This window comes from Lycorma delicatula, chromosome 8 (genome assembly GCF_047948215.1).
Source record: "Lycorma delicatula isolate Av1 chromosome 8, ASM4794821v1, whole genome shotgun sequence".
Classification (NCBI taxonomy): Eukaryota; Metazoa; Arthropoda; class Insecta; order Hemiptera; family Fulgoridae; genus Lycorma; species Lycorma delicatula.
Window position 1 is genome coordinate 117492898 of NC_134462.1, and position 24261 is coordinate 117517158.

Genomic DNA, 24261 nt, shown 5'->3' on the forward strand with positions numbered 1-24261 from the left:
TTCACAAGTAACACGTACTTATATATGATTCTTCTTTCTACAGTGCTATAAAACGGATGATGGGAACTTTCAAAGGGATCTTTTGAAAACTAAAAAAAAGGTTTATGGAGTTAAATTTGCCGAATTTAATTAATTCTTATTTTTCTAATTCTTTGTTATAAATTTGTATAAGATAATACATTTTTTTAAATGGACTTATATAATTATTGACTATATCATACATGCAGGCGCCTATTTAATATTATTATTTCGAGGCCGTCGTTAGCTCCTTTAATCTTAGAGTAATAACAGAAATCCAGATTCATTACTTGCCCTATGGAAAAAAAAAACACCATTAATATCCATTGAAAGAAAGACTTATTTTTTGTAACTTGATAACAATTTAAATTAAACGAGAAAAATATATAAATAAATTTCAGAGTTGTATGGAACATTTTTTGTCTTTTTTTAAATAAAATATATACTTAATTCTTAAAAATATAAGCAGTGTGCCAACGAAAACGTTTTTTATTTATGTGTTTGAATGAGAAGAATAGGATATAGTTAAAAAAGGCAACGCCAAATATTTTCTAAATTACAAGAGAATATTTTATCTACAAAATTTCAAATTATTTTAGTCTGTAAAATGCTTTTACTTTAAACACGAGAGGTTATCTCTAAAGTAAAGACCGTTTCATTGCAAAAAACTTTATAAATATTTTTTACTATTTCTCGTAAACGCCATGCCTTATATTGCTTCTCTAAACAATCGCCACATGAATTAAGATATTTATCGTAGCTTCGATATACTCTCGTCGTATTCTTCTGCCGCCAGTCCATTTAGCCACTGTTTAACAGCATTTTTAAGTTCACCGTCACCCGCAAATCGCTTACCGCTCAAAAATTCTTTCAATTTCCCAAACAAATGGTAATCAGAAGGAGCTAAGTCCGGACAATATGGTGGGTGATCGTAAAATTCCCAACCAGATGTCCTCAGTAAATCACGTGTAAAACCAGCAACATGTGGCCGTCCATTATTGTGCAGCAGGACGACGCCGTCAGTCAGCCGTCCACGTCGCCGATTTTGAATGGCTCGCCGTAACTTACGTAGAGTTTCGCAGTAGACTTCTGCATTTATAGCCGTTCCACAAGGTATAAAATCAATCAGCAGTATGCCAAAGCTATCCCAAAAGACTGTAGCCAAGAGTTTGCGTCCAAATGGCTGTGGTTTGCCCTTTTTCGGTCTGATTGGTGATTGAGGATGACGCCATTCACTTGACTGCCGTTTTCTGTCTGGCGTGTAATACGAAATCTATGATCCTCGCCGGTAACAATCGAATTAAGAAACTCATCATCTTTTTATGTATAGCGCATAAAAAATTCGAAAGGAGATCCCATTCGGATTTTTTTGTGACGTTCCGTTAAGACGTGCGGCACCCGACGTGCACAAACCTTTCTGAAACCTAAATGGTCATGAACAATGCGATCGCTAACAGCTCTACGTGATGGTACAGCTGTTCTAAATAAAACTAAATAAACAAAGCCAATCTTTGTTTATTTTTTAATTAGAGCTTTATTTATAAAAGGAAATTTATTTTTTATTTTGTTTATACAATAATAACGAATTCTTTAGAACAAAGCGTACCAAATGAAAGATAGTCTCAACTATTTGGGATTGAGAATACTCTACACGAATTCGTAATGAAATACAAGGTTTTGGTTTTGGGAAGCGATTCATAATTTTAATTAAGCTTGGTAATTTAAAAAGGAATTATTAGGTTAACATTAAGTATTTTCTGCAAGGTATAAAGAGCAGAAGAGATTCTTACAGATTTATACATTAAACGCCCTACCAAATATAATCGCTAGTGAATAAATATTGCTAGAGTTAGAGATATACCTATATCTATCCGCAGGTTCCGCGTTCGAATCCCAGGCGTGACATTTTCACACGCTAAAAAATTGTTATTTCATTCCATCTTTTGAAGCAATACATATAACAGTGGTAATACAACAGTGGTCACAAAAAAGAAAAGATGTACGCCTAAATTTTAGTAACATTGAACAGTAAAGAACAAACTGATAATTCAGTCGAAAGGTTTGAAGGATTATGATATTTATTGAAAGGTTAATAATAACACATTTATTTACGAATAAGATTATGTATATTCTAATTATTTGTGGCATAGTAAATAAATAATAAATCGAGGAAATGGCAGAATTTTATTCGATTACTGTATTAAATAAATGTTTTTAAGTAATTTTTCTTCTACCACAAACCACAGTAATACAACAATTATTGATGCAGTTTATAAAACAAAAATATCAGCATTTAGTTTTATTTTGTTTTACGTATCTACCGTTTAAATATAAATGATATTTTTTAAAATACCTCCTAACTTTTATTTATACACATATATATATATATATATTATTGTTATTACTATTATTATAATTATTATTTACCTAAACCTTATGATATAGTTATTTACATAAAGTATTAATAAATAATTGTTAAAGAATGGAAGATATAAATATTAGATATAATTATGTTATAATATTAAATATTAGGTGCGTACATTTTAGTTTTTTTTTTACTTAAACATTTTTCTGAAATTAATTCTATAAAAACGTTTCAATAAAACTTCATTATGAAGGATCTGATATAATAAAGTTTTATTAGAAAAGTGGGTTAATTTTTAATCAAGTCACAAGTATTTTTAAAATAAAAGGCTTTACTATTTCTTTTTTTTTCAATTTATTTTAATCTTTTTTCAGTTTGTAGATAAACAGTCACTCAACAAAAGATCTGGCAACATCGTTGTGAAATTTTAACTTTGCGTATAAAAATGTACCGGTAACACTCGTTCATGTTAGTATAATTTAATAAATGATAAGAGAAAAATCTGAATAACTTTAAAAACGTTTACAAAAAATTAAGAATAAATGATACCTTTTAGGTTATTAATCTTATATAATATATAAACACAACCTCAACGGCATAGTGATAGTAAATACGATTACCATTCGAAAGGTTTACGATCAAAACCCGATCGGGCTTGATATTTTTAATATACAAAAACCTTTCCATAAATTATTCCCATGAAGGAATTTTACGTTTATCTAGTTAATTAAACATAAAAAAGACAAACATTAATAGGTGTGCTCGTGAGATAAATTAAGTAATACAAATTTTAAATGAACAATTGTAAAGAGTTTGATGTAATAATTAAAGAGTAATAAAAATATTAAAATTTGTATTAATTTTGCTAAATTTATTGATTGCATTTTAATGGCATCAACAAAAAGGAATCTGTTATCCTAAGGAGGAAGACGCCAACCGTAACGGTTAACATCACTCGTAATGCAACCGTAATGAATATTTGTTTTATTTGTCTTCTTAAATTTATAAGAAAAATTTGTAACTTGAATCGATAGACAATAATATTTATATTGTCATTATGTTAATGAATGGATTAAGCCGTTACTTGATGAAATCCATTTTGACAAAAGAAAATAAATAAATGTTTTAATAACAAATATGTTATTTGTGAAAATCGAGTAACATATTTGTTTATATATTATTTTTTTGTTTGATCATTTCGCCACATAAGCTTGAAGATTTTGGGTGAGATAAGTAAATTGAATTTTGTAGGGTATGAAAAATTCCACGTCTTACCGGGATTGGAACCCGAAACCTCGTGATGAATTTTCTTTTTATTGATAAACTAATGATTTTTAATTTCAAATAAAATTATTTATCACCCGAAAGTTTTCGTTAAAAATAAGTTTTCCAGTAGACGGCAGTATATATATATATATATATACACACACACACACACACACACAATAAAAGCCAGCCCTGTATAGAAGGTGAGATATCAGTCAAGCTAGCACTGTAATATATTCAACCAGATTTCATCTATAAAGATGTTTACTTCATAAATTTTAACATGATTTAAACCTGAAATATGGCATTCAAACCTAACTCTGTATTCTTTTTTTTTTTTAATTTTTTCGCGTTTAAAATTTTAATTTTTAATTATTGATTTATACATATATAAATCTCTATTTTGTATATTATAGTTTGATATTATTATCAAATCATTTTAAAAGACATTTATTTTTTTTCATTATAAATAAAAAACGAAGTTAAAAGCTTGATTTAGATAAATTGTTAATTGATCACCTAGTGTTTTAATTTTCGTTTTATTTGTAGTTATGTAATAATATTCGATCATCGAAAAAAACAACGAAAATAATATGATGTATTAAATATGTTTTAAGATAAATAAGCAAAATTTAAAAATGCAGGTTGTAGATAAATTATTTAAAAAGGTTTGGTTATAGTAACAGTAAGAGGTTTTATATTATATATATATTAATTTCTATCAATGAATAAATTTAACACTTTGAAAAGAGGAAATCTAATGAAATTTCATTTAGTTCACACGTTTTTTTTCTTCTGATTTTTTTTAAAAATTGATATTAGACAAAAAAAATATGCTTTAGATTTCGTTTTATTATTTATTAACTCGACCAAGAAAACAAGTTTTTAAACTACAAATTTACTGATATGGGAATATTTATCTTATTTATATTTTTTAGCTGATTCAAGGCTAAAATTCTCCTAGTGTTTTATATAAAATATATAATAAAGATGGAAAATTAAAATCTTCATACATTTTTATACTTCATCTTGAAGTTTGGGTAAGAAAAATTTGATTGAATAATTTTGTTTTTTTTTTCATATTTAGTTTTCTTGTTAGATATTTAAATTATAATTAACATAATTTTTAATATGATATTTTCTATCAATTATAAATTTTTTTTTTATTTTTCTAGAGTTATTATGAAGATAAAGTTAACTAGTAAAACATTGTTGGAAATTTAAACTATCCAATAACGGATGAATTAAATTTATCAAAAAAGTTTTTTTTGTTTCACTTAAATGAATAAAATTCTTCCATTCTTTTACAGTATTTATTTATTTTTTCTCTGTACAAATATTAATTTTTATTTGTTTTTATACATTATACGTAGACTTCTTACTTGAATTAAATTAGTTAACGTACATTATTTAACCGATTATGTATAAAAATAGTTCGCAGTTCCACATATTAATATAGGCTGTTTATATAAATTTATTAGCCTATATTATGTAATTTATAAGTAAAACTAACATTTATAAATTTTATTTATACACATATACAGAACATCAGTCTCTAGCTGCAGATACAGTTTTTTGTTTGTTTTTAATTAACTATTAATAATTTTATTTATTGAAATTATTTCCACTTTTCAATAAAAAAAAACTATATTACATAAATAATGTTTGTTAAATTGCATTTAATTAATTAATTTACAATTCATTTAAATGTTTATCTTTAATTCATCTACATAAACAAACAAAAGAAATAACAATATTTCACTTTTCACTATACATTCACTGTTTTTTTTAACCGAATCACTTTTTTCCTAAAAACACATTTAATTATTTTATTAAAAAGCAGTTTTTTTTATTTTAAATAAATAATTTACATCCCAGATTTTTTTTTATTTTATAAATACAAATAAAATTTTTTTTCTTTTACTATTTGAATAAATCTTTAATTTGCTTTAATATCGTATTAGGATTAGTCAAAAAATATCAAAGGAAAAAATCCTTTGGTAGCTGATAACTGAATATTTTTTCAAGATAATTTATCAGATATAATAATCTTTTTAACGCATTTTAAAATTAAATAAATAATAATAATAGGTTACGAATCTTTGACTAAATATTAAAGCAAAATTAATGAATAAGACAAAATTTCCAATCTCGGTTATGGAGTCTAATAACGGGAGACAGATTTAAAAACTATGATCCACCTTATGTAACTACTTCTAAATAAGACGATTAAAAAGTAAAGCAATAGTTACAAATCATTCATTCATTCATTACCGCGGTGGATGAATAAAAATATATTTAAATTTTATCTATATGTATTATTATTCTTGAGTATTAACCTTTTTTTTTTCATTTTGGCCAGCTGTACACCACGTTTAACAGTTTGTTTATTTTGGTTTATTTTTTTAACTCCGGGACCACCGTTAGGTATTAATGAGATTAATTGGGGTTTAAAAATTTAAAACGCTATTAGGACGGTATTTCAAAATCGATTTGACAACAAGCTTTGATGGTGATAGTGTGATTATGTGGGGTGCGTGTACCCCACTCTTTAGGCCATTCATCACGCATATGAAAAAATTGGCAAAAATATCAAATTTTTAATTTGAAGCTATGACTTTCACATAATCTTACATATCACCATCAAAGGTTGTTGTAAAATCCATTCTGAGATACCGTCCTAAAATTATTATTCACCTTTTACTGCGTTTAATTTAAGAGTGGTTTTAAAGATATTTTTACATATTTTTTATTTTCTGCTTTTTAGTATTCATAAGTTTATACTTTACAGCTGTGCTAGCGTACAGGTTTGAGCGTATTTTGCGAAAGATGGGAACGGTACTTTTTACGGTGGGTAAGTGCAATCAAAACGCCCCATGTTTTGATTGAAACGATTTAATTTCCGGATAACCAAGATCCAGTCGATCAAGAGAGTACCTGATGCGTTAAATAGTTAGCGCTCGCCCTGCTGATACGTACACCGTTTGAATCGTAAAAATCGGACGAGCGGTTTTCAAGATATTACAGTGGGATCCCGTAGCACCCCCTCCCCAATTTCCGAACGGCGCCCCGGGGGCACTTGAAAATATTATCTTCATCCGACGGATCTACTGGAAGCGGATGAGGTGTTGTGATGGGGTATAGAAAAATTTTTCAGAGCGCTAGGACCGACCCTTTTCGAAATATTTGCTTTGCGATTTTCGTCCGAAAATTCGGATCCGGTTAAAAGTAATAAATTTTCCCAAATCTACGGTAACGAATTTTAGATCCAAACTTACCGAAACAGGCTAGGGTTTCTTTCACTAAGAAAATAAGCATGAAAACGAGGTCGCATAAGTTCAAGGGGCATCTTTTTAGCAACTTAAGGGCATCTCAGGGACTTGTAAATATTGCTAAAATGTGTTGTCATCAGGAGCAAACCTTTACGCAAAATTTCAGAGCGAATGGATAAGCGGAAGTGCTTCAAAATTTGACTGATAAGATCCGACCGTTAATCTCATATACATTGTCCAAGAGCGCGTTAATGGAAGCAGTAATAGGAGAAATATTCAAATTGTTCTTAATATTTCCTATCGAAAATGTTTAATCGATTCATGAAATATTTTAATCGTTACATCTATTTTTAATTTTTTTTTAACTGGAATGAAATCTTAAGATAATAACTGCTTTTTAATAAGTTAATAATAATTATTATAACTTAAAAATTAAATATTTTAAATTATTATATTAATTAACATTCAATTACGATGAGCACTCTAAAGGTGAGGAACTTAGATAATGTTGTGAAGGGCTGTGTGGAGGCAAATGATACGCCGCATCGAGCGCAGACCCTGATCCACCTTCGCCGCATTTATCCAACGATGAACCTTTACCGCCTTCTTGTTTAAGCATCATTCTTCGCCATTTTGCTCTGGCATTTTGAAACCATACCTAAATAAACAAAAACAAATTCATTATATTTTTTCCATAAATATTTGTAAATTAACAAAAAAAAAAAATAATGTACAGAATAGAAATAATTTTTTCATAACTAACGGCCTTGTTTTTAACGAGTATTCTTCTGAGAGACAAAGGTAACGATAATGGTTTTAATTTTAAGCCTTACAGACTGTAATGCTTCCCAAAGGTTTATATACAGTTATGTAGTAGCACTTAAAGAAATCAAATTGATATTTTAATTGATTTTCATGAATATACAATTTTGTAAAAACAAAATATAGATATTAATTAGGGTTTTTTTTGTTATTTTATTAGAGCTATTAATTAAGTGTAATACAAAATCTGTTATTAGTATCTGTAAACAAACAGTTTTAGGTAATTGCTCTTTCGTAGATTAATATATTGATAAAAGTAATTTGCAATAAAGTGCCATAAAGGAAGTTACTCTGTTACGTGATTAAAACAACTTTTATTGTACTAAAATTAGAATCCTATTTTTTTAAAAATATTTTAATACAGGTACATTTCCCTATTTTACAAAACGGAAAAAATATAAGACTTTTGAATATAAAAATTAAAATATATGAAATATTAGACGATAAATAAAGTGAATTTCTTTGAACAGCAATATACCATTGTTTTTGTTTTGTTTATTTGCTATAAAAAATGAAAAAGTTTTTTCGTTATAATTTAAATTTAAAAGCGAAATATTTTTGAATTACGACCCAAAAAAAAGTAAATTTATTTTTTAGTTAGTTATTTAAAATCATTTTAATTCTGAACAGTTAGCTTGTAAAACCCACACGAATATAAGTTTTTACATTATTTTAAAAATATATACGTATATATAAAATGAACAAATTACAGTCTAGTGGAACGTTAGAAATAAATTTTCAACTTTTAAACAAATTATACGTATATCGTACAGATTCGGGTCATTTAATTTTTTCTAAATATTTTGCCGGACATATAAAAAAAAAGGCTCGTTAATAAGTCGATTAAATGGTACGGGGATTATATACATTTATATTTTTAATTTTGAATCGTACGGTTTTAGAAAGTAAAGTTATTTTAGCCTTGCGCTAGCAGTTTAAAGTTTAGTTTGTACTTGTTGTGCACAGCGGTTTGAGTGTTAGTCGGACCAATTAGAACGGGCTTCTGAAGTTTATTCATTAGGTGTAGCAAGCCACAACACAAACGGTGTGGTAGACTGCGTAGCCGGTATATAGCTTAAACTTACACCGTGATGCTATTTGAAAGCAATCGGAAAACTAGAAGGGAGGTTTCTGTTTGAACGTCATTAAAAAGCGACGCTAAGCTCAGCCGAGCCAAGCTAACCGGTGCTCACAACATCCATCACAACACGGGTCGGCAATTAGCATCGCAAGAGATGTAATGGCGTCGGCCCCTCGCCCGCGTCCCGACGCCTTATTATGACACAGCGGCGGCATTAATCATTTGAATTCCGAGCGAGTAAAATTATCATTGTTGAATAATGGCTACACCAGCAACACTCTGATGCTACATTATCCGTGTAACGACTTCAGAGCAAATTTAGATACGACAGTTGCTCTTCAATTTACTAACATATATAATCTTAGTCTAGCCTTTTATATTTTACATCCGCAATATACAGTGCGTTATTATGTAACCTAAATATTATTAATCGATCGTACTGTGTAAGTATAATAACTTACAAAAAAGTCTTTTACGTTCCCTCTTAATACATCTTGAAATAGTAATAAAATAAAAATTTGGAATTTGTTGTAATTATTTTGTAAAATAATAATTTGTCAAATCAAAATTAATTGGTATTTTAATACAAATAATTTATGCCCGTGAAAATTTGTTACGTATCATACGGTAATATGCCCTGATGAGATTTCTTTACGCTACGTCCATCTATTTTTTATTTTCTGACTTTCTTTATTTAACTACATTTTTAAGATTTAGATACCTCCCACCTGCTAGATCATGTATAATTTTACTTCTTACGGTCTCAACTATTTTACACCTTGTACAGATCCTTCTGCTAAAGTTTTAATCGATTCCTTTCTTCTCATCTTATGTCCCCAGTCAGTGCTTTCCTTTTCTAAATTGATCCGATTACTTCTAATTTCGTTCTCTCTCCCATCATCAGTTCTTCATTATTCTCTTTTTCTATTAAATCTTCTCCAGTATTCTCTATCTCAAATTTCATATGCTTTTAGTGTATTTTTAGATCTTTGCTTCACATCAATACATTAAAAACATTACACCTACACAAGACGCTTCGTTAAGTCTAAATGCATTGTGCTACGTAATAAAAACATTTTTTTTACGTTAAATACCTCCTTCTTAGTACTATTTTTGTTTTTTCATTTATTTTTAACATCGACAATCATCTGTTTTCATGGTGTATAAGATATTTTCAATTCTTCCTTTTTTTCAAGTAATTAGTTTAGCAGCTGATGAAAATCGGCTCCTACGTTAATTACATTAATTTTCCAAACATTAATTTTTATTCTTTATATAAATCTTATTTTTATTCTTTATATAAGTCTTCTAATTATAAAATCATCTGCTGTTGATTATCCTGTGTTTCAACTTTAAAAATTAAAAAAAACCGTAATATATTCAACCTCAAAACAATTAATTTTAATTCTTCTCCTTCTTTGTTTGCATCTGATTATTCTAGAAAATTTTTAGTAGTTTTTAAATGTTTTATTTATATATAACCACAATTATTGTATTATTTGAACAAAATAGGATTAAATAAATTGTAAAGTTAGTGTGATAAAATATAATACTGAATGAATAAATACTCCTAAATAATTATTGAAAAGAAAATATTATACACTACAATGATGAACGTGAGAGCTTTAAAATTACAAGATTACTATATTATTTACTACAAATCTCAAAAATACGAGTGTTTCATAGAACAGAATGAAAACGTGTAAGGTATAGCCCGCAAATGAAATACTAATTCGGTTTTCTTAAGAAAGAATATCAAAGGAAGTTTTTTTTTTTTATAGAATTTCAGAAAATTTTCTAATACAAGACATTTTCTGATTTTATCTAAAGCTGAAAAAAGGGTTATATTCTACTAATAGAATAACAATGTTCTACAGTAAGAGTAGAAAATGAGAAAATCGAACAGTAGTAATAGTTAAGATACGGTAATAAATTATTTATACTTCTTTTTAATTTATGCTTGTAAGACAACATGAATTAACTACAAGAAAAATTTCAGGTCTAGACAAAAAAATAGTAGAAAAAAAAATATTAAAAATTCTTCGATGTATTCTTATTTTGACTGAAAATAAGAATGAATCAAAATTAATGTTACGGTTAGGATTTATTGTCTGGTAGAGAATTTCAAATTCCTGAAAAACATATATAAAAGAAAAGTTTTCAAATAGAATGTGATAGAAAAGGGGAGAAATGGAAAATTAAATCGTAAGAAAACAGAATAAAGAAATTTTAGAATTCTTTATTTACGTAGTAATGTTACAAATTAGGAAGTCATAAAGTGACTTATTAAAAAATAAATCTGCTGACACTAAACATAGGTTTAGCAGTTAAAAAGAAATTCTTTAACATATTTGTACTTGTTTTACTTTTTATTTAAATGAAACATTAACAATACAAAATTTTTACATTTTACAAAAGTAAAAAAATATTACAAATTAACTTTTAACAATTCTTCTCTTCGTTTCGCCACTTACTGTATTTTTTCTTTGATTTGTTTCACAGCTTCTTTCTTTGATTATTTATTCTTTGTATGATCGATAACAATATATTTTTAGGTGTTCTTTTTCTTTTGATATTATGAACGTTCGACTTTGATGCATGTTTTTTGGTCTCATCTTTGTATGTACTTATTTATGTTTAGTATATATTTATGTATACTGAATAAGATATGTACACACATATGTATATAAAGTTGGTTTTTAATTGAAGTTGAACTTAACAAATATGAGTTTAATTTTAATAGACGTAATTTTTTTTATTTTATACCTCATTTTTTTCAGAATTAAATTCTATACAAAATTAACTAGAAATTTACTAGAAATTTTTATTTATTTATTGGGGGAAATTAAGAAAATTATTTTATTTTAAACCTAAAAAGTCTACTTTCCGACAAAGCTGAGCTAAAACCTCAGTGAGTTAGGGGTATGGAACCAATTTTATTCAATTTATTAAATTAAAACCCGCAAGAAAACAACAAATTTACCCCTGGATTCGTACCCCAAGAGTTTTAGTATGGTTTAATTTCACAGAGGGAGCAGAAAGCAGGGCTAATTGTTTAGCGAGCCGAAACCAGCTAATGAACCCTTTTCTGACCTATGTTTATATGAACCTATCTTCTTATTTTTTGCTATAAAATTATTTTCTGAAAGATTGCCTTGCAATTTGGAACCGCTCTTTATATACGAGAATAATTGGATAATTGAACAGGACTATTCGTGAGTATTTTTAGAAGTAGTGAAAAAGAAAAGTAAAAAATATAATAAAATCATTCTCATTTTTATTTTAGATGAAAGTAAGTAGAAAAATTCACAGAAAAAAAAATTATGTATCATACGTAGAATACTTGTCTAATGTACTTATTATTACTGAAGTAAAAATAAATAAATAAAATTACAAAATCCTGTTTGCGATTAATTAGAAAGTGACCTAACATAGAAAACAAAAAAATAAATAAATATTTTACCGTACCACACTGCCCGAAAATTTGTGTAATTATATCAACCAGCCAACCAAATCTTAATTATGGATATTTTCTACAAATTAATAATTTTCACTATACGTTTAGACCTCATCTACAAAAATTGAGTAAAGATAATGGATTCAGAAAAAGTGACACTCTCATTAATGTCAACTGATACAATTACAGTAGTTTGAAAAAGTTATTAATAGGCTATGCTTATGCAATTATCAGATTTATTTCAGTATTTAATGAGAAAAAAAAATAAAATCGGTTTTATAACGCAATCATAATTGTTAAAATGTGACCATGATGGTAATAATTATACGGATATTTACAGATAAGAATGATTGATTTAATATTTAAATCTCTAATTTCGTTTATTATATATCTTCAGTTATAACACCTGCAGATATTAAAACTAGAATTATTGATTTATATCGTAAAATTCTATTTAAATTATTAGTGTATAATGATATACTAAATTGGAATTAAAACTGCCATTATATTACCAGCTTTAATTTCAATTTTATCATCTTAATGTACTTTCATAGAATCATCAAAGTTCATTTGATTTTAAACCGAAATTTCGTAATTGGGTTGTTTATTTAAAAATATATATCAATTACAAAAGATTTCTTAGATTTTTATATTACGATATAAAATAATATCAGTATATATGTGGGAATCAAAGTAATTTACGACTATGTTAACGTTATATTTTTAGAAGCTATTGTCATTTGTTTAATAGAACATTAATATTGCTATTCATTAAAATGTTACAGAATTAATATCTACCAATGTTAAAATTTCGTTTTTATTATTATATGTTTCCTTTTTCAACTTATAGCAAAGTAGGTTGATTCTAGACTAAAAAAGACAGAATGATGTCTGTTTGATTAGCCAAATTTCCAAAAATTTGGAAAATTGTTATTGATCTTATGTTCGTTATGTATTAAAAACATTTAGAATATCTGATTCAAAAACATCAGCCTCATATTGCCTTTTTTTCTCCATCTGATAAGAAACAGATTTCTCTGATATATGCATAAGCAGAGATAACCGTCTCATCAAAACGTATTAATACCAAGGACAAATTTAGTTTTAGGAGCTATTTAGGACACTGGTCGCTAAACTGATTCGAGGCTCAGTAACAGTTTGTGGCACAGACATTCAGTCTTATGCTTTAGGGCGACCGAATGGGATGGTGGCGGGAGAAATGCCAAGTAAACCAAACCATACCAAGGGCAAAGACCTCTAAAGATCACTAGTACCTTATAACTGGCTTGGAAGGTGTCAACGGTAAAGAAAAACGGTTGATAACACGAAAGGGATGATATTCCTATGGAAGATTGCAAAACGTGAAAAACACATAAAATAGTATGTTTAAAAACCTTTTCCAGGCTGTCAGAATTCATACCCTGCATTATCCTGGAAGGCTGAATTATCTTTCCCAGGATGAGAGCACATTAAGATCATAAATTTTGCATAAACAACTGAAATATATTTAAAAATAAATTGATTTACTAAAGAGCCAGCTTAAAACATGTTCAACGTTTAAAAGGTTATCTCCACAATTATGTAGAATATTAACGTATCATAATGAAGCATATATTAATTGCTCTTACAAATATCAGAAAGTAATTATTCTTAGTACACTAATTATATTCGAGTTAACCTGACAAAATTCTAATTTTTTGAAAATTTTATTTTGTACGGTTTACTGCCGACTCTTTAAGAAATCAATCTTGGAAAGGAATAAATTGAATGCGATTCACATGATCATTCTATTTAATTGCGTGAACATTTACTGGGGACTATTTATAGACAGAAGAAGCATAAGGCTGAATTTTTCTTTTTTGAATATAAAATGTCCTGAATAGTGTTAATGTTTTGAACTACTGGTGATTTTTAAACCATTTTCTTCGTTGACGAACGTTTAAAGAATAAAAAAAAAAAAAAATTATTGAAATTTTTTGCTGAATTTGTTCTTGTGTTTAATGATTTTTTTTGTTAAACACTGGGAAAGAATAAATAAAATGTCGTATGATGCGACAAAATTGTTAAAAAAAATTATTAGTTTTATATTTTCTATTAAAATAATATTTACACATTTTATAGATATTTTTACCTGTTTTGTAATGTAACCGGTTAAGATTAACTCTGCTAGTAACTTAAAATAAATTCATTCACTTTATGTTGAAGATTAGTATTTACCTAAAATAAAATGGTCCTTTTTATGAAAAATAACAGTAGTTTACGCAGTAGAAATGTTTAAAAATAATAATATAGAAAATAAATTTTTTTTTTCATAAAAAATATTGTTTGGATTTATTTTAAATTAGGTATGACATAAATTTTCATTATTTGTGTTATGATAAATTAATTCTATTTCTTTTTTTGTTTAATCTAGAATTTAATTTGTATAAGGATTTTCTTTTAATATTTAAATTTTTATTTTAAATAACTTATACATATTTACATACACATGGACCTTTTATTTTTACATGAATCAGTCTAGAATGAATTTTATGTAGTTTAAAATTAAATCAAAGCGTATAAGAAACAAAAGTTTGGCTTCAAACATTAGTCAAAATGTAAAGTTAGTAAATAGATGGGAGTAGATAGCAATAAATAGCGAGAAGAGACGCTAATGTGGCAGAGGCGATGACAAATGTAGGATCTGCATTCTAACACGGTTGACACTGTCAAGTTTGCCTACTTTTAAAACGTATACACACACGTATATATATAATTATATACACAAATTATAAACATACCCACACATTTAAATACATCCTCTTTCAAAAAGAATATTGTAAAATATTACACGTGTAAAGATATAAACGAATTTCGAATAATAATTTATTTTAAGTAAAGGCATACAACTATAAATTAAATTAAATTCTCCATTGTTTAAAGTGTTATTTTTTATTTAAGCTAAAAAATACATCTTTATAAAATATATATAATACAAAGCGATAAAATATGAGAATTTCCTGTTTATTTAGATATTTAATTCATGTTCTAAAACATATATATATTTTTTTAAACAGTACATTAAAAGAAAAATTAATGAGTTTTTTCTTCATAAATAACGAGCATTATATGTAGGAAGTGTAGGGGGTATCGAGAGATTTATCTCGTGACGCGGGGGAATAGCCAAAAGGCTAATATAACTACTGTGCCTATAAAAAATTATCAGTCTAAATGATGGTTTTGAGCTGATTTTATCCAAACCTATATTATGTGAAAAGATTGGTAAACAACAAGTGCTACGCCTAAGACCACTGTTGCCAGCGTTAAGTCACTCTATTTTCATTTTCATAACATAATTTTCTATTTTCTAATCGCCTCAGTGGGCCAGGTGGTAAAGAAGTAATTAAGTGTATCTCTAAAATGTTTTGCCTTTGCTGATGAGTGTTGTAAATTAAGTAGGCATGTGCGTGGACGAGTAGGTTTACCATAAAAAGAAAAAAAAGCGTTCTAAAATATCTAAAAAACAGATTATTTCATCCACCTTATCGGTTTTTACGCTTACGTGTGCGAAATTAAACATTACAATACATTTGTCAGTGTTTCTTGAAACGTCAATCCTTTTTTCTCAGCCTTACAAACAGTATTGACTTGCGTTATCGTTTTGATTAGAATTATTGGGTAAAATAATTATCAATCAATATAGAATATATTGACAATATTCCACAATTAAATTTATGAAAATAAAGAACGATGTTATTTCTGACGGATCTTATTTCCGTCATCGGTATCCTGGAAGACTTCCAGATATTTCCGATGATTTTACACTCGGTTTATAATTTTATTAGAATTGGCAACATTATAAATACTTATAAGTATAAAAAACCTTAGTACTGGATGTTTATTATGTATTATTTTCATTGTTATTATCTAAAAGTTGATTAATTTTTGCTTTTTTTTACAAATTTTATACTTCTTATGCTATTTAAATGTTGCTTAAAAGTATTACATGTAAACTAATGTTCACTTTGTTTCAAGTCAGGAGAGGAAAAATGGTGTATGTTATTTGAAATCACAGTAGAGAAAAACTGAAAGATGCGGGTAGAAAGAAGGGTGTACAAGAAATGATTATATCTACATTATACTACTGACTGATGCCGTGCTACTAAATTCATGTCGTGCCGTATTGTAAGTAAATTCATAATATTATAATAACTATAAATTTAAAAAAATTAAAAGAAATCTTTAAAAAAAATTTACACATTAAAGTTTTACGGATGTCTCGTTCTAGAAATTAACTAATTTTTCTTTTAAATTCCTGAATAAGTTATAAACTTGAAAATGAATGAAAAATTTGAAACTTTCGTTGTATTTTAATACAGACAAATAGTTTATTAAGTTAATTTTTATTAATAACGTATTCAACTATTATTTATTCTTTAAGTAAAAATAACAGATATTTTAACCTAATTACGTTTCCTAATGTGAATTTGTATATACAAAGATTTAAGTCTGACAGGGATTCAAACTCAGAAGTTTGCTGATGAATGGAAGTGACGCGATGAAATTTGATTTTATAGATTTCAAATACTTTATTTTAAATTATTATTATTTCAAATACTAGTAAACAATTAGAACTAAAAAAAAATGCAATAATAAAAATTAAAATAATGGTTTCTGCAATTTTAAAAAATGTTTGTGAACAATTATTTTTAAAAATATCTAGAGTATAATTCTGGTTTATTAAGATGTTTTATTAATATATATTTATTTACTATACTACTTTAAACTAGTAAACTATAATAATACTTTGTGGCCACTTTTTTTTAGGTTAAAATGTTATTTCATTAATTTAAACGCATTAAATAATTTTAAGCGGTTGTTAAATTAATGATATATAATAAAAATAAATAGATTTACGTTCAATTTCTTTTTTATTAAAAGAAATATAAATTTTCTACGTAATGTCAACTAAGAAATGTTTTTTTTATTTTTTATATATGATGAATTGTAAGTAACTAACCGTAAATATGCCTACTTATTCTGTTTAAAATAAAAAATAAATAAATAAAAAAATGTAAAACGTTCAGTTGAGGAATGAAAGAACTGGAGGAGGTCGATGAGAAGAATTATTTTTCTGTTACAAGATTCCCGCTTAACAGATGTCAGCTGTAACCATATAGGCTACAACATACACAGCCTGAGAAAACATGGCGGTATTTATAGGACTAAGAATACCTTTAAAATTCAAAGAAGGTCCCGGCAATTACAAAAAGAAAGAAATGTTAAAATAAAAACCGATCCAGAACGAGTGGAATCTAAAAGAACGTGTACTATCATATTTGTCGATGTTGCCAAATTCAGCAGCGCTTTAATTTCCTCTTTTCTTTTTCTTATTGCTAACGTAAAAACCGAATAAAATATAACGTACTTAATACGCGGTTAAATTATGCTTTTTAAAACGTAATTTTTAATGGCTTATAATACGAGTTAAAAATCGTTATAAGTAACCCACCAGTAATTATGGATATAAAAACCATTCTAATTCATAATAAGCAAAGATATTAATAACTCACAGAAATTACATTTTTTATGAAATAGCGATGTCAAACTTTTATAATAATCTATACAAGAAAAAGTCAGTATTTTCTTTCCCGCTTTTCTTGAAAAATTAATATATATATATATATATATATTAATTGTGATAAAGATATAAAGGTTTTTATTCCTCTAGAAATAATTATAAGGTATAGTAAAATATAGAAAAAAAAATTATCCAGAATTTTGTAAAAAGAACCCACAAAGTTCGTGGGTATTACAGAGCGTTGGGAAAAATGCTGGGCACTTGAATTATGGAGCGTAATGACGAAAATTTCTTAATTATTACTTTGTATTTTTATTTCATAATTTTATAGAAACGAATATTACAGCGACTGGAATAATTTATAAAAGGTGTTGAAAATGGCCTCCTTCAACATCAATAAAACACTGCAAACGTTTCAATTCCTTTTCAAACACTTTAACCGGCTGATATACTGGAATGTATCGTACATATGCCGTTTTTGAGGTTTTTAGTTCCTCAATTTTACGTGGACCTTTGCGATACCCTACTTGTTTCGCTGCTCCGCGTAGATAGTAATCTGAGGAAATCAAATCGGGCGATCGTACAGGCCACGAACCCTTCGAAATGATCCTTTCACCAAAGACATTTCGTAAAATGTCATCGACCTGTTAGCTGTGTTCGCTGTGCTGCCATCTTGTTGGAACCGACCGTAACTGATTTCCACTTCCATTAACCGACTTATGAAGTTTATTAAAACAGCACAATAACGATCACTATTAAATGTATTTTCAAAAAAAGATCGGACCAACAATGGGCGTTCTACTCATACCGACCCAGACTTCAATCTTTTCCGCATGTAAAGACTGTTCGTGTAATTCATGGAAGTTAGTTGTCGACCAGTTGAGTATTTTGTTAGTTAATATATCCTCCCAGATGAAACCACGCTTCATCTGTAAAAAATGTAATGTCGAAGATACCTACACAATTTCGATCAATAAGACGTTTAAACCACTGAAAATAACAATTTAGTCTTTCGGCATGATCTACTACTTTCGGTAGTGTTCAGTTCTTGAGCACGCGTTACTTGTACGGGAAATGTTTCAGTTCTTTTCTTACAGCTTTATATGCAATAGCAAGGCCGATATCTTACTGCTGTGCTAACTTAAGCTTTGACTTTGATGGACGTTTGCCCGTAGTATCCGAAATATCAAGCAGCTTCTGTTCGTTTAGTTTAGGATGTCTTCCACGTCGATCAGTATCTTCAACAGAGCCTGTTCGCCGAAATGTTTTTCATAAAATTTCGAGCTGCATTTCGATAACTAAAAGAAGTATAAAATCAGAATGCTTGTCACCTTCACGAAAGATGTGTTCAACGAAAAAAAATTCGTTCCTCTATCAAAAAAACCATTACGTTTCTCGCAACTACCGATTCTGATAAACGAAACGAATGAAGCACGTTCAGTCACAACTGAACAAATGACATCTTGCTTTATTAATGAGCAACGCCTAACGAAACCATAAAGCAACCTATATAAGACCGAAAGAACAAAATGCACCTCATAATTCTAAAACATACTGGACAGTAACTTTCCAAACGCTCTGTATATTAAGGCCTTCAGAATTATTTATTGTTTGTATAAGTACTTATTACTGAAAAAAGTGTAAACGATTAAAACGACGAAAGATCAATAAAATGGATAATTAAATATATTAAAGTAAGAAGTTAATTAAATGTTGAAAGATTATGGGGAAATAGAAAAAATAAAGTATATCAAATCAATATATCAAACCGATTTGTTTTTTAGTAATAAGTTTGTAAAGAATATGGGAATAAAAAAGTGTATCAGACCAAATTATACGTTAAAAATCACATAACGTTTTGGATACGTTGGAAATAGTCTTCTTCTTTTTTTGTAATTGTAATCTATAAAAGTTTATAATTATTTGTATTTTTACTTTTAATACAAAAACAATTATCATTACTTTTTTTGGGTATCTCACTTATGTTGTTTATTGTACTGTTATTTTATTTTTTTTAAATACTTGGATTATAAAACAAAACAACAGAAAAATATCGTAATTAACATTTTTGTTAAATTGTTTTTTTATCTAATATGTATTATCGTACCTAGATAATTATGTTACATAGAATATACTTTCAAGTTTAGATAATTTTCTTTTTGTCTTTTTTTATATTTATTATCAGTAAATATGTTTTATATAAGACAAGTATGACTTGTAAACGATAAGAAAAACAGAACTGTTTTTATTTTGTAATGTAATGTAAAATGATTCATTTTTTTATGGATTTAATTTTTTTAAACTGTATTTCCTAACAGTAATAGAGATTTAAAAAAAATAATATTTCAACTTTTTTACAGTAAAATTTGAACAGGCTGCGGGTATGTTACACGCAATTTTACGAAACAGTGATGTAAAAACTGTTTTACATAAGATCGTAAAATAAAACATGTAATGTAAAAATCGTAATATATTATATAATTTACAATTTTACGTAATTTTCATGTATAAATTACGTGTCGGTTTGAAATTTATGTAAAATATTAAAATTTCTTATATACAGCTAAATCAGCCAGGTCATTCGTGATAAATAGGGCCAAAGTAAAACGTCTATGTACTCCTGTAAACTATTATGTGCACTGTATATGTGTAAATCATATATCTCTAATATAATAGATCTCGCCTTCTGTCGGGCAAAGATTATTATTTCCATAGCTTTCTTTCTTTTTCCTGTTTAGCCTCCGGTAACTACCGTTTAGATAATTCTTCAGAGGATGAATGAGGATGATATTGTAATATATGAGTGTAAATGAAGTGTAGTCTTGTACATTCTCAGTTCGACCATTCCTGAGATGTGTGGTTAATTGAAAAACCCAACCACCAAAGAACACCGGTATCCACGATCTAGTATTCAAATCCGTGTAAAAATAACTGGCTTTACTAGGACTTGAATGCTGGAACTGTCGACTTCCAAATCAGCTGATTTGGGAAGACGCGTTCACCACTAGACCAACCCGATGGGTCATTATTTCCATAGCTGGTATTGTTTTTTCACTTTAGTTATTTTCAAAAGTAAAATGTTTTCCTTGAATATAGTTCATGTACATGGTTTTTTTTTTATTAACTGCTGCTTAATGTTCATCCAGTCTATACGATTTATTATAATTAAACTATAGTTTAATTATTTTGCCTGATGTCCAATTTGTGTGTATAATTGTTAAACTGACAGTAATTTTTTTATTAAAATATCAGTATTCTTATATAACTTAATTTATATTAAATTGATACACAGTCATAGCATAGATTATATGTTCTGTGAAACATTGAATAGATTTTGGGTTATAAAATACATAACACTAAAATAATGTAATTTTAAGTAGCATTGTTTGTAATTTTTAATAATTTAAAATTGTTATCAAGATTCGTTTTGCTGTTCAATGACTACATTTTTGATTTTCTTCTCGTTTATTCATCGATTCCTTTCTCGGATGAATTCCTTTCAATTTTTTCTTATTGTTTTTTTTAATCTTTTCAACTTCGTTCCCAAATGTTTCTTCCTCGATCAAAAGTTAATAAAAGAAAATAAGTAGCTTATAAGAGTATTGAACCGTTGTTGTAAAGAAGTTACCTTATAGCTTTATTACTTTTTGTAGATAATTACAAAGTGAGAAGTCAAAATATTTTATTATTATGCGTTATATTATTATAACTAGTGTTTGAAATTTATTTATTTTTTTTATTTTTATCGGTAGTATATTTATTTTGTAGCTTTAAGTTGTTTAATATTATATATATTTTCTTTAAACTACAGATGTATTATGTAAAAAAGAAATAAAGTATCTACGTATTGTCAACAAAACAAAAATAGCATTAATGACATCTAAAAAAAGCCATATCGTTGAGTTAGTTGTACCGGTAGATTTTAAAGTGGGCGTACCCGGTCGGCATCTGCTACACTGGTGCACCGCTCCCGCGGCAGCGACAACGCAGTTGACAGAACAGCATCGGCCAGTACGGCAGCTACACCGACAACAGGTGATGTAGGACTAGATGCTGTAATCGACCGGCAGACGACGGCGATGATACAGCTGGTAGGATGGTCGGCAGCTGGATGTAGCGATGGAATCAAAAACCCGTTTTCAATTCACTTGATATTTGTCGCCATTATTATCTCTATACGCTGGAATCCTGTCCTCTTTATTTTATTTTTACCCTTTTTTTGTTTCATTTTTACTTCGTTTCGTTTTATATCTTTTCTTTACTCTGGGAGAACAATTTTTGTTAAACCCGACGACCGGCCTGCCTGTTCTATTTAACGTTCTTCACTTGCGGTCTGTGATTTGCCGCTTTAAGAAACGGGATATCGCTGTGTAAAAGTAGTGGTAGTACTTTTAAAAAACACTTTAAACACCGTCCCATCAGAATCCCTGCCTATATACTATACAATACTACACTTATACAACACAAGACATTCTATAAACAACAAAATAGTTAACTCACAGTATCTCTAATTGACGGTAACTAATCGAACTAGCTTTCTCACACTTTTTTTTATTTATACTATATTTTATTTAATTAATATATATACTTATATATATATATATATATATATATATATAGTTACAGTAAATATATAGTTACAGTAAATATTTTTCTTAAGGCGACGTAGTTATATTGTTTATTAAATCTAAAACCTTACGGCATTACAACAATGAGACCACATTGTACACACATTGTAATGTAATTGTTTTAGCAATACAAATCATGTTGTTATTGCATGTTTTTTCATAAAATATGGTTTATGATTTATTTGGGTTTGTGATAGCTTACAAACAGAATAATAAAATAATGAATTCTGTTATGTTACCGTGAACATATGCCTTTTGTTTATTTATTTGTTGTTTTTTTCTAAATAAAAAAAGAATATAATTTTTTATTGTTTAAGATACATAAATTCAATTTTTTTTTAATGTAAATATTTTTTTATTATAATGTAGTAATATTTTTTTTTTTGTAAATAAAGTAACGGACCCAGAATGATTAAAATTTTTGAATCTCAAAATTTCAAGTAGGTATTTTAAACAAATGAAAGAACAGAAGAAATACATCAGAGAAAGAGTGCCTTGGTTAAAAGAAATATAGAAAAATAGTTCATAACATAAAACTTCCTGTGGTACAATAGAAAAACAAGAAACATCAGTAGTCTGTATAAAGAAGCGAAAACCACAGTAAAATGATAAAGGAAGTATAGAAGAAAAAAAAAGAGAAATTGAAATTATATTCGTCTTCTCCTTAGAACATCGATTCACAAAGAATTTTGGAATTCCATATTTAAAGTTCTTTATAAATCCTTTATAAAAAATTAAAGAAGTAAATTAATTAGAAACCCACCGGGTGGGTTTAGTGGTAAATTCTTCGTCGTAAATCAGCTGATTTCGAAGTCGAAGTTCTGAGGTTCAAATCCTAATAAAGATAGTTGCTTTTATTTGGATTTGAATACTAGATCGTAGATACCGGTGTTCTTTGGGGGTTGAGTTTCAATTAACCGATCAGAAACGGTCAGCCTGAGTTTATTAAATAATACACGTTTACCGGTACAGTTTCATTACGCTGATAAGTCGCTAATAACTTTAACAGTTGATGCGACTATAAATAAAAATACTAAAAAAAATATAATCTTGAATATTTAACCTGAAAAATATATCATAAAATTGAAAATTAAAAAAATTTCAAGAACTAAATTTTTTTTTTAGTACTGCAAGAAAATAGTTAGTTTCATGTAGTTAATAGTAATAAAATAACGCCTAATATTTTTACAACTATTTTTTATTAAATACCTCAATATATTCTAGATGTATAAATAATTAGGGAAAAATTGTCAAAAATTAAAGATTAAAATTATACAACGTTTCATCTTGGGATTCCTTCAAAAAGTGGAAAAAAGCAAAGTTTTTTCGGGTACAAAATGGGTAGATCATTTTTCAAAACCGGTAAATTGAATTTTGTATATTAATATGTAGTAAATGAAATACGATAAAATGTCTATAGACTTCTGTTAACAAGTTATTTCTTTTAGCTAAATATTAATTAGCATTTCTATAAAACTAGAGAATACAGAAAAATACTTCGGTCCAAGATAAAGGGATTAGACAAATCCGTTATCGTATTTAATGAATTATCTAAATAATTAATAGAACTCAAAAATTTTAATTAAAATTAAATTCATAAATTTTTTTTTAAATCTAATTTTATTTTGCTGATGATTTCAAACGATTCAGATTATATAAATTATGTCCTCAATTTATTAACTGCGACTTAACAACACGTAAATCACTTAGATGTCAACCTGCTGCACAACGGGGATTAAAGAAGATTAAAATTAAAGAAGATTAAAATGGCTACACGTTCTGGACCTTAGTG

The 24261-nt window shown here is 27.6% G+C and overlaps 1 protein-coding gene across 2 annotated transcripts in view; it reads right to left on the reverse strand.

Moving 5' to 3' along the window:
- Positions 1-5436: 5436 nt before the first annotated feature.
- Positions 5437-24261, reverse strand: part of LOC142328866 (protein apterous-like) — a 330108-nt gene continuing 311283 nt past the window's right edge. For both annotated transcript variants that reach the window (XM_075372993.1, XM_075372992.1), the window contains exon 6: positions 5437-7579. In XM_075372993.1, the coding sequence (XP_075229108.1) occupies positions 7391-7579 (189 nt within the window). In that variant the 3' untranslated portion in view covers positions 5437-7390. The remainder of the gene's footprint in view (positions 7580-24261) is intronic.